Genomic DNA, 12677 nt, shown 5'->3' with positions numbered 1-12677 from the left:
TTTTCTTTTTAACTATTTTTTAAATAGAAAAAATTAATGGGCTTCCCTGTATTTTGATTGCCAACCAAGGTAACGGCAGGCAGATGGGGGTGGCAACCCATAGCTGTCTGCTTTATCTGCACTGAGAATCAAAAATACCGCGGAGCGCTACGTCATTTTTTTAAAGATTTATTTTTACAGCACTGTGATGTCCAGCAATCAAAATACAGGGAAGCCCATTTTGTTTTTAGTTATTTAAATAAATAATTAAAAAAAATATATATGGGCTCCCGCTGCATTTTTTGTATTGCTAGCTAAGGGTAATCCAAGCAGCTACTGGCTGCTAACCCCCACTGCTTGGTGTTACCTTCACTGGCAATGGAAAATCCAGGGAAGCATTTTTTATTTTTTTTGCCAAAAAACTACAAAAAAAGGACGTGAGCTTCGCCATATTTTTGTATGCTAGCCAGGTACAGCAGGCAGCCACCAGGCTTTGTTTTACTAGCCAGTATTAAGCCAGAGATTCTTAATGTCAGGTACGTTTGACCCGGCCATTAAGAATCTCCAATAAAAGTTAAAAAAAAGACACCACACAGAGAAAAAATACAAATAGAAATAGAAATAAATACACAGACACATTAGAGACTCCATCTTTATTACCCCCTGTCAGCCCAATAAATCCCCAATAAACCAGCGCTGATAAGAGGTTTTTTTATTAATATTTTATACTTTTTATTGCTATCCTTGTTTTAGATACAAATTTATTCAAAACAATTCACACAATAGAACAAGGAAAAAGAAAGAAGAATAAACCACATATGGTAGAAATAAAAAAAAAAATAAAAATAAAGAATAAGTAATTGATAGTGCAGCAAACAGATACCAGGTGTCTGGTTGCAGTACCCCGGCCGGTAGTAGAGCAATTATTAAATCTATTGCATCATTTGTCCAACTCTTGAACCTACATTCCGCAGGAATAACACCTGATAATTGCAGAAACCACAGAAAAACACTTGGGATGGTGCATATCCTCAATAAAATTCTTTTATTTTATTAATTTCCAAATATAAAAATTCATTTACAAAAATGCACATATGTATACAACTGGGTCCAATTCCTAATCACACTGGACTGGCTCCAATACCGCTCTTATGGGTTACAGCAGCTGCATAGACTATTCATGGCTTCTAATAAGCCTCCACCATAATCCTGATAATTTTACTTCCTATCCGGTGAATCTCTCCCTTGTAACGGGCTCCCTACGAGTGCATCACCCAGAGCCTGCAGCGGCACTGTGCATCTGGGGATTCCAGGCAACCCGGTCACTCTGAATAGTAATCAAGTGGAGCGCAGCTGAAACTAACCTGTATGAAGTTAATTGCGGTTGTGCCGTCCTTGGTCCCGACGCGCGTTTCCCTAGTTCATCACTACAATCCTCACTACTAGTCATCCTCACTATAATCCTCACTACTATCACTTGATGAGCTGGGGCACCTCATCCTCACTACAATCCTCACTACAATCGGGAAGCAGCGTGCAGCCTTCACTCCGTGAGAGATCAGTGCTGCTGGCTGTCAGCGGTAACAGCGGTAACGCTGACAGACGTGTTACCATAGCAACGGTGCTCTCGGAGCCGCGGTTAGCGGTGACGTCACCGCTAACTGCGTTGCTATGGCAACGGTGATCTCCGTTAATGACCGGCTGTGTCAGCCGGTCCCTAACGGAACGGGGAGTCGACCGTGTGCTAGAGCATGTCGCCGGTACACGGCGATACACATATGTGCACCGTGTACCGGAGAGTGCAATGACAGGTCCTACATGATGCGTCATAGTCATGTGACCAGTCTATAGCCAATGAGATAATAGCCACGTGACTGGTCACATGGCTATTTTGACGTCACGATAGGTCCTGCATCGCTGCTGGCAGTGCTGGTCACCGGGAGGATTCAGCGATCATCGGATGGAATAGCGGCAGGAGACAGAGTGCAGGAGGGATCGCGGGGACCGGTAAGTGTTATGGCAATGTTTATTAACTGTTTGTGTACATTTATCATGCATTTTTATGTGTTTGTGATTGCCTCCCATTATAGCCTATTGGTTCGAGTTCGGTTCGTCGAGCGTTCGACGAACCGAACTCGAACAAGACCTCCGTTCGGGGAACCGAACTCGAGCCGAACCACGACCGGTTCGCTCATCTCTAATTATGATGTACACAGAGACAATTAGAATATCCAGTGATGCAGGAACTTGACCACAATGCAGGAAGATAGGATAAAACTTCAATTTTAAAAATGAATTCAGCAATCAGATAGTCCTAGTCCACAAGCAATACAAATAAATATTCTTTTTTATGATGTGCAGGGACATAACAGACCTTTTTGTGATGTGACGTTCAGTTTCATAGAGAAAATACTGAGGATGCAACATGCAACAGTGGAAAGAAGAGGACCGGATGGCGGTTAGTAAGGAGATCAACAGTCAGGGAGGGGTTTTTTATTATCTTCCTGTGCAATTTGGTATGTTCAGATTTTTCCAGATCAGCTTATCTCTATTTAACATTTTATTTGTTCCAGAAGGTTCTCTGGTATCTAGAGAATTTCATTACAAAAGGAATTTACTTGCCTTACAGTGACTACAATACAATGCAGTATAAAACTGAGCGCACTGGTTCACAAGAAGCACAAGTGCCAGTTGAGGTGATGAGGTGTGTGCCTTATTTAAATAGTAATGTGAATTTGCTTGCCAGAAACACTGCTACTTGCTGGTATTAAAGTGAACTGATCGCTCCTTCCTGCATTCTGTAAAGAAGAGCTGGCAGGACGTTTATATCGCCAAACATGAAATCGAAATATCACAAAGACCATCAAGCGATAATTAATGAAGGTCTAGAAAATGAGATGGTGAGTAAAACTTATGCCACTTTTTAAAACATTGTATCAAAATTACACTTCTAATGAACATAAAGATGAAAATGATAGGTACAAGCAAATGTAAGGATGTTCTTTGTGCTAAAGATTAAGTCATAAATCGATCTAATTAGTGTGTCATAAGCAGTTTTGAACAAAATGACTAAGTACATAAAGCTCAATGTGTACAGAATACACTATAGATAGTCCTGGTGTTTACATATATCTATTTGTAGATGTAATTGTCACCTAATGCTCAGTGGTGTGATTTATGTCATCTTTGGTTAAAAAATCTGCACCTAAGTGCTCATGATGACATCAGTTTTAACACAAATTAGTGCTATCCATAGCATTCATGAACAGTCCACGTATTTTTTAAAACATCTCAGAGATATGTAAAATCATGATTTACAGTACATCTGGTCAAAATCACCAATCCATGTTTGAATCCATTAAAAAAATCAGAGACCGTCAGATATATATATATATATATATATATATATATACAACTGAAGAAACTCTGATAATAAAAACTGACCACCCCAAAATGTCATGTTCCCTGGAGATCTTTTACAACCTCTTGGGACACGTTATATAAGCAACAAAAAGATTTAGCAAATAATGATGAACACAAACATTATTTAAGGGTTTCTCCACTACTTACCGTAGATGACTCCTTCTTAATTATTATGTTTCCCCAAAGTAAAATAATAACAACTATATGCCCTTCCGGTTCCATTGCTGTTCCAGAAGTGTCGGCACTAGCTTTCCTGGAACTTATATACCGTGATCCCTGTGGCCAATCAGTGTCTGTTTTACTGTCCTCCTTCTGGGGGGACCACCTCTTTCACTTCCTCTGGATGTCTAATTTGTCCAAAGGAGAAGATAGTGAAGTTTCCACTGATTGGCAGCAGGGATTTTGTGACATAATTATGTCGCTGGAATGGTGCTGGTAGAGTAGATAAGTTAGGCTATTATTATTTTATTTGAGGAAAATAGTCATTGTAAAGGGGTTGTATGAGTAGTGGACAATCCATTTTAATTGAATTTGTATAGAATGCTGCCTTTTTATTTTTATGAGGCCAGGTTCACAGAAACGTATAAAAAAACAGAGTTATATCCAGAAAACCTGGATGATTTTTTTCTTTCTTTTTTTTCTTTTTGTCATCCATGTGCAGTCTATATGCTATATGCAGTCTATATGCAATCCGTTTTTTAGAGCAACATCTTTAAAAAGCAAAAAATTTACAAGACTATTTACAAATTCCTATATCATAGATATGCAATGCATTCGTAAAATAGGAATGCTATACTGATGTTCCGTATGACAATCGGGAAAGGACAAAAAAAAACGGACTCAAAGCGTCCAATGAATAATAATTTATATATATTAAATCGCTGTATTATAAATAGAATAGAAAAGGAAATCCACAGACATAAGAAAAAAAGGGTAATGCCAAACAATCGGGTCCAGCTATATCTATATATCAAATACCAAATAAATCCAAGGTAAAGTGCAAGTGTATAAATATTGCTGACTAGTGGCCTAATATCATTGTTGCCATACTTCCAACAACCAGTAATTGTACCTGCTATTCAGTAAAGGGCCTGTATCAAATACCAGTGGATAGACAAATATCTTAGGCTAGTCTTAAGGCCGCTTTACACGCGTCGATTTATCGTGCGATCGCATGTGCGATCGCACTCGCCCCCATCGTTTGTTGCCCGTGTCGCACAAAGTTGTTTACCCCCGTCACACGTACTTACCTTCCAAATGACGTCGCTGTGGGCGGCAAACATCCTCTTCCTGAAGGGGGAGGGACGTTCGGCGTCACAGCGACGTCACTCAGCGGCCACCCAATAGAAGTGGAGATGAGCGGGACGTAACATCCCACCCACCTCCTTCCTTCCTCATTGCCGGCGGGACGCAGGTAAACTGCAGTTCATCGTTCCCGGGGTGTCACACGGAGCGATGTGTGCTGCCTCGGGAACAATGAACAACCGGCGCGCAGAAGGACATTCGATTTTTTGAAAATGAGCGACTTGTCAACGAGCAACGATAAGGTGAGTATTTTTGCTCGATCACAGTCGCTCGTAGCTGTCACACGCTACGATATGTCAAACAATGCCGGATGTGTGTCACTAACGACGTGACCCCGACGACATATCATTAGATATATCGTAGCGTGAAATGGGCCCTATAATCACTAGGAAAATAGTAAAAACAGATATATAGTATGTACCTGGTCAGATAAATACTACCGTCTACCGGATCACACCCCTGACAAAGGTGTAACGGGGGCAGGGGGCGCCTCGGGGGTTGTAGTCGCGGTCTCTCGCCCAGGGGGCGGCAGGCTGATCCCCGGGCCGGCCGTCACTTGTAAGACAGGGGTGTTGTTTGTGGGGCAGAGTGTAGGTGGCAGGAACGCTTCCATGTGAGCCATTTGCTTCTTGGTAACACCTTTTTCTCTCGGCTCACAGGCCTCTTCACCACTCCCAGTAAAGAGCCACAGACAGGCAGTTGATGAACCAAGAAACATTTTATTGAGCACAACTTCCACTCTTCTTTACACCTTTCAGCATCAAGTCACTTTGGTTTACAGGTTAAACTTCTTGCTGACGGTTTCCTCTTTCCCCGGTAACTTTCCCTCGCCTGCAGGGGACATGCGTTAACCCCCTAGTAGCTGCACACTGAACCCGGATTTACTGTAGGGCAGATCTAGCACAGACTACCGGCTCCGTATAAGTTCTCACCTCTCACTTCTTTGCCGGGGAACTACTTCTCTTCCTTTCTATGGGCGTTCCCATGTACCTTCACTTCTTTGTCTGGGCACTCACTCCGGCTGCCTGCCACGTTTCACTCCCACACTCTGCCCCCGGCACCTCAGACTTCTCTCTTCAGTCACATCAGACTACTCCACAGTCCTGCACACACTGCTCTGCATTCAGAGACCTCCCTTCCTTCCATCCCCACCTAGGCTGCCCTCCCCTCCTTCCCTGCCACTGTTACCAGGGGAACCACTGCTCTACACTGGCACCTAGTGGGGAAACAGTTTATGACTGGTAACACTTTACCCTTAACATTTACAGTTTGCCACCATACTACTGTGGTGTCTTCAGGGGGGATGGAAAACCGCTCCTTCACTACCAGGGGTCCGACTACCCCTTACATTCCTCCCCTGTTTAACCTCAGCCTCCTGGCGAGGTTCGTACCTGCAAAACAAAACACGTAGGAAAACACACACACACAGTACTGAAGCATTTTTCTTTCTTTTATCAGGCCAAGTAAAACTTTTTAAAACCAGCCTATATAACACAATACTTAAAACACACAGACTGGCACACGAGTTTGGTGCCCGGAGTCCCTCCAGGGAAGCTCCCGGTCTTAGTCGTACTTCTGCCCGGAGGCTGTTTCCAAGCGCTCCCGGTCTTAGCTGACCTTCTGCCCGGAGGCTATTTCCAAGCGCTCCCGGTCTTTGGGTGGGCAGAAAACACAGGACAGCAAGATTCCTTCTTAACAGTCACGGAAGGAGTCCACGCACAGTTCTGCATTAAGATCCTCCCGGGTTCAGTACTTTTAACGTTACTGTAACTGGTAACATTCACCGGCTTTCAACAGTACCGGTTTTCAACGGCAAACAAATCACTCTCTTCCGGACGATTACCTCCTCAGGCTGGGTGGTATGCATGTAGCCATTCAGCCCGCTGGGCCTTCACATATTCAGAAAGGGATTGCCCGGGTAAGCGGGGCAGCCTGCGGAATGGCTCATAGCACGGCTGCGGCTCCGGTACTTCCCTCTCCGGTTCAGACCCTTCAGCCTCCTGTGGGGGTGAGGGGGTAGCTGCGCGGGACAGCGCCGGGCTGCCAACGACCACCACTGGGTGTGACACCATGCTTTGGTTTATCGCCAGAACTGCCGGTGCCTCCATTGACTTGTTTTCCACTGTAGGTTCGGCGGCTGCTACGGGTGCTACCGCCGGGGTACTCTTCAGCCTATCGGCTTCAGCGGGCGCTGGCCTAGGCTGAGCGCGCCACGCTCTCTGGCAGCCCTCCCACTCGATCTCCTGCTGCCACTGAGCGGCCTCTTGAGCGGTGGGCATACGGGTCACTCCCACCACAAACAGGCCCCGGTACCCTTTTTCTCTCATGAACCGAACTGCCTCGCCCGGGTACAGGGTGTGTAGGCGCTGCGGCAGTCCTTCCGTGTCCAAGTTGACCCGGTTATAGAAGTAATGGTCCCCGGTGATATGGTCCTCTATGAACCCGTACCCTTCTGCCTGGTTGAACTTCACCACGGTGCCTATACTGCACTGTCGGTCGAACTCCTCACTGCGGGGCTCGGCCATCATTTCTCTGGCTACCGTATCGGCGAGGAACCTTTCCTGCACGGGGTCTACTACTGGCGGTGGGGACCTTCTCCGGGTCGGGGGCGCCGGCTTCACTGGCTCCCAGACGAACCCCAATTCATCCACCTCTGATTCCTGAATATCCCACCAGGACGGGGCTTTGACTTCTGGGGGGGGCGGAGGGCCTACCTGGTCAGACGCTGGTGCTTCCGGAATCTGTACGGACGCTCCTGGTGGCCTGCTCCCCTGAGTTAGCCGGGACTTGTAGGTGGCCCGGACTTCCGTCGTCGTCTCCCCAGTAACGGCATCCCAGGTGGTAAACCATGTAATCTTCGCTGGTTTCTCCGAGACTCCAGTCACGGCTGGTATCATGCTTGCCGGCAACGTGATGGTGGGTAACTCTCCCACCGAGCTCTCCATCGGACGTCCTCTTTCGCGTCCTACGGGCACCAGCACGCCCGCTTTGGCTTGCTTGTTTGTCCTGGCCTCCATTCTGTTTAGCGCAGGTAACTGGAACTGTTGCTTCTGCTGCTGGGATTGCAATGGCGCCGGGGAAGGTGGAGGCGGTTCTACTTTTCCCGCTTCCGCCCATACTCCGCCCCCAGCCTCACCCACCAGGTCGGCACAGCGTTTGCGACGCCTCTTCTTTCTTGCGGCGCCGCCCACGTCTCTAGACCTCTGCCGCTTCTTGGGGCAGGTACCTCCCCTCTTTGGGCGGCGCACTCCGGGCTTCTTCCTCCCAGGCCAGCCCTGCGCTCTTCATTTGGCGCCAACTTTTCGCGCCTCTGCTGAGTCCATGAGGACGGCCGCCATCTTGCCGCCATCTTGTGGCCCGTTCAGCACGTCAGGCACCACTTGATCTTCCTCACAGTCTCCGGTCGGGGTTTCTTGCATGCAGGCTTCATCCTGCCGACTACGACAGTATGTAACGGGGGCAGGGGGCGCCTCAGGGGTTGTAGTCGCGGTCTCTCGCCCAGGGGGCGGCAGGCTGACCCCCGGGCCGGCCGTCACTTGTAAGACAGGGGTGTTGTTTGTGGGGCAGAGTGTAGGTGGCAGGAACGCTTCCATGTGAGCCATTTGCTTCTTGGTAACACCTTTTTCTCTCGACTCACAGGCCTCTTCACCACTCCCAGTAAAGAGCCACAGACAGGCAGTTGATGAACCAAGAAACATTTTATTGAGCACAACTTCCACTCTTCTTTACACCTTTCAGCATCAAGTCACTTTGGTTTACAGGTTAAACTTCTTGCTGACGGTTTCCTCTTTCCCCGGTAACTTTCCCTCGCCTGCAAGGGACATGCGTTAACCCCCTAGTAGCTGCACACTGAACCCGGATTTACTGTAGGGCAGATCTAGCACAGACTACCGGCTCCGGATAAGTTCTCACCTCTCACTTCTTTGCTGGGGAACTACTTCTCTTCCTTTCTACGGGCGTTCCCATGTACCTTCACTTCTTTGTCTGGGCACTCACCCCGGCTGCCTGCCACGTTTCACTCCCACACTCTGCCCCCGCCACCTCAGACTTCTCTCTTCAGTCACATCAGACTACTCCACAGTCCTGCACACACTGCTCTGCATTCAGAGACCTCCCTTCCTTCCATCCCCACCTAGGCTGCCCTCCCCTCCTTCCCTGCCACTGTTACCAGGGGAACCACTGCTCTACACTGGCACCTAGTGGGGAAACAGTTTATGACTGGTAACACTTTACCCTTAACATTTACAGTTTGCCACCATACTACTGTGGTGTCTTCAGGGGGGATGGAAAACCGCTCCTTCACTACCAGGGGTCCGACTACCCCTTACAAAGGCGCCAGATAAAACACGAGTTGGGGTTGAGGCCTTATGATGCGGTGGACAACAACATGTATCTAACCAGACCGTGGAAAGCTTCAAGAGGAACCTCAAGACCCACCTCTTCCAACAAGCCTACAACCTACAATAGCCCTCAGCCCAGTAGACCACTGCGCAACCAGCTCTGTCCTCACCTATTGTACCATCACCCATTCCCTGTAGACTGTGAGCCCTCGCGGGCAGGGTCCTCTCTCCTCCTATACCAGTCTGTCTTGTACTGTTAATGATTGTTGTACGTATACCCTCTTTCACTTGTAAAGCGCCATGGAATAAATGGCGCTATAATAATAAATAATAATAATAATAATAACCAGGTACATATGATATTATACAGTAATTCTTTTGACGATTGTCCTAGTAATTAAGACTACCCTAAGAAAGTCCTCTATCCACTAACATTTGATATATGCCCTTTACCGAATAGGAAGCACTATATATTTAATAGGCATCTACAAATACTGGTTGTAAGCATGACACAAATGATATTCGGCCATCAGGCAAAAATGAAAAACAAAAAAACCAAAAATTGTCTAGTTATTAGGGGCTCACATTTTGCTCCAGGGCATTTTAACAAAATAAAACCAAGCAAAAAACATTATTGTGAAAGTCATCCCGAAAACCACAGAATTAGGCTAGGTTCAGATAAATATGTCTAAAGCCTGCTTTACACGTTGCAATTTCGTATACGATATCGTATGCGATTTGCAACGCCCCCATCGTATTTGTGGCACGTTCAATTTGTTGAACAAGCTGCACAAACGATTAACCCCCGTCACACGCACTTACCTTCCATACGACCTCGAAGTGGGCGGCGAACGTCCATTTCCTGGAGTGGGAGGGACATTCGGCGTCACATCGACGTCACGCGGCAGCTGTCCAATAGAAGCGGAGGGGCGGAGCTGAGCGAGACGTAAACATCCCGCCCACCTCCTTCCTTCCGCATTGTGGGCCGGGAGCCGCAGGATGTAGGTAAGATCTGTTCATCGTTCCCGGGGTGTCACACACTACGATGTGTGCTACCCTGGGTACGATGAACAATCTGACGTGCAATTCTAGAGAAAGGTATGATGTGTATGCGATGAACGTTTTAACGTTCAATCGCAATCGTACGTACCTGTCACACACTGCAGTGTACCTTACAATGCCGGATGTGCGTCACTTATGATGTGACCCCACCGACACATTGTAAGATACATTGCAGCGTGTAAAGCAGGCTTAACAGCATCCATATTTTTATTTATCAAGAAAGCTACCGTATGTCATCTGTAGGAATATTTTTCTTTTGATTATTTTTTTTTTACAACTGATAGCTTGAGTTTCATACATCAACAATTAATAAAATAAAGTCCAAATATAGTTTTCTAGGTTAATAATTGCAATGGATCATTAAAAATAAATGTCATAAGAATGGTCCGCATGGCATCTTTTATTTTTATGTAGTTTAATAGGTGAAACTGATCCAAAAATTAGATGAGAGCATGCAGAGACCTCTTTTATGGTGATCATCAGTCCATATGTAAAAGTATTCCTCATTGACTTGCAATAGGCCGAAGTTACACTTGTGAGTGACTCATATTGCATCACCCGGCACAGCCTGCCGCCCTCCGGACAAGAGCGTCTCAGCTGCAAAGAAATACATGCAGTTGGCCCGCACCTGTCAGGAGTATGTGTGCCGTGCTAGGTGATGCGATGCGAGACTCCTGGGAGTCTCTCGCAAGTTTGACTCCGGCTTTAGTCACTGTTCTGTCTGTATGCTAACCACGCTGCATACGCACAGCACACATATGATGTATAATACATACCGTCAGAAATGTGCTGAGGGATTGAGTTTCTAAGGGGTACTTTGCACGTTGGACATCACTAGCATCGGCTAGTGATGCCGAGCGTGATAGTACCCGCCCCCGTCGCACATGCTATGTCTTGTGATAGCTGCTGTATCGAACATTATCGCTACGGCAGCTTCACACACACTTACCTGCCCTGCGACGTCGCTCTGGCCGCCGAACCGCCTCCTTCCTAAGGGGGCGGGTCGTGCGGCGTCACAGCGACGTCACACGGCAGGCGGCCAATAGAAGCGGAGGGGCGGAGATGAGCGGGACGTAAACATCCCGCCCACCTCCTTCCTTCCGCATAGCTGGAGTAGCCGCATAGTAAGGAGATGTTCCTCGCTCCTGCGGCTTCACACACAGCGATGTGTGCTGCCGCAGGAACGAGGAACAACATCGTATCTCCTATTGGTGCGACATTATGAAAATGACCGACGCTACACAGATGACCGATTTTCGATGCTTTTGCAATCGTTTATCGGCGCATCTGGGCTTTACACATTGCGACATCGTTACCGGCGCCGGATGTGCGTCACTTTCGATTTGACCCCGACGATATCGCAGTAGCGATATTGCAGCGTGCAAAGTACCCCTAAGATAGGCTCACATATCGAGGGTTTATTTGATTGTTTTACCTCAGAGTCCATGCAATTGCGGGTCAGTGTTTTGTAAGCCAAGACATTAGGCCTTCAATACCCATTGTGCTGCCGTGCCAAGGCAAAAGATTAGGGCTACATGTAAGCTATATCTATAACAACATTCTGTATTAATTAGAAAGCATTGTTTTCACAGTGGCACTTGCAAGGTATAATATATTTGCCAGTATAAAGCACATATTTATGGGAAAATTGCATTGCAAGATCCATCGTGAACTATTTTCTGAAAACCAACTGTGAAGTCGATATGTTTATTAGAAACGTAGTTAAAAAAACTTTAGGGGTGTAGTTTCCAAAAAGGGGTCACTTCAGGGTTGTTTCTACTGTAATGGGATCTAAAAAAGTAACAGGGTATCAAAATACCAGTATGAAAACTATTCTGAAAATTGCTACATGGAACTCCTTCTTTACTGTGCTCTGCAATCTATGGTAACATATGCATTGTTGCAGAATTAACCCCTTCCCAATGGGCCAATGTTCTATTTTTGCTCTTTCGTTTTCTTCACCTTCTTTCAAGAGCCATACCTTTTTCAGATTTCCATGCATATAGCCATGTAAGGGCTCGTGTTTTGTGGGACCAGATATACTTTTAGTGCAATTCTGCAATTGTTTTTAGTGGTTTTTATTTACTATGTTCACGATGCAATAAATCAGACCCAGCAATATGATTCTCCAGATAAGTATGATTATGCAGATATCAAAACATGCATTTTTTTTATTTAAGTGATGAAAAAAGAATCAGAAACATAAAATTTATAAAAAAAAAATCACGTGTGTCTTTTTCCAAGTCCCATAACATCTTAAAGTTTTTGTCAATGGTGCTTTGTGAGGGCTTTTCTTTTTTTGTTCCTAGCTTAGGTTTTATTAATACCATTTTTAGGTAGAAATGATGTTTGGATCACCTTCTTATTGTACTGCTTGCTGCTTCATCGGAGTCTATGGGAGGCTGATTCTGGAAGAGGATAGAGAGGCTGCAGAGCGGTGGTGGAGTTGAGGGGGCTGCAGTGGATGATGGGGCTGTGGGCTGTAAGAAGGGAGAGAGACGACAGGGCTGATGAGAGAAGATGGACAGTGGGTGGCAGTGGAGAAGAGAGGAAAGAAAGGGGATGGAC

General features: G+C 46.2%; 1 protein-coding gene across 1 annotated transcript in view; it reads left to right on the top strand.

The window, feature by feature from the left end:
* The first annotated feature begins 2827 nt into the window (after positions 1-2827).
* Positions 2828-12677, top strand: part of LOC142295418 (putative cation-transporting ATPase 13A4) — a 201540-nt gene continuing 191690 nt past the window's right edge. The window contains exon 1 of the mRNA XM_075338520.1: positions 2828-2879. Within this exon, the coding sequence (XP_075194635.1) occupies positions 2877-2879 (3 nt within the window). The 5' untranslated portion in view covers positions 2828-2876. The remainder of the gene's footprint in view (positions 2880-12677) is intronic.

This window comes from Anomaloglossus baeobatrachus, chromosome 3 (genome assembly GCF_048569485.1).
Source record: "Anomaloglossus baeobatrachus isolate aAnoBae1 chromosome 3, aAnoBae1.hap1, whole genome shotgun sequence".
In the NCBI taxonomy this organism is placed as follows: domain Eukaryota; kingdom Metazoa; phylum Chordata; class Amphibia; order Anura; family Aromobatidae; genus Anomaloglossus; species Anomaloglossus baeobatrachus.
Note: the sequence above shows the minus strand (reverse complement) of the source record. Positions and strands in the feature narration are given on the sequence as shown.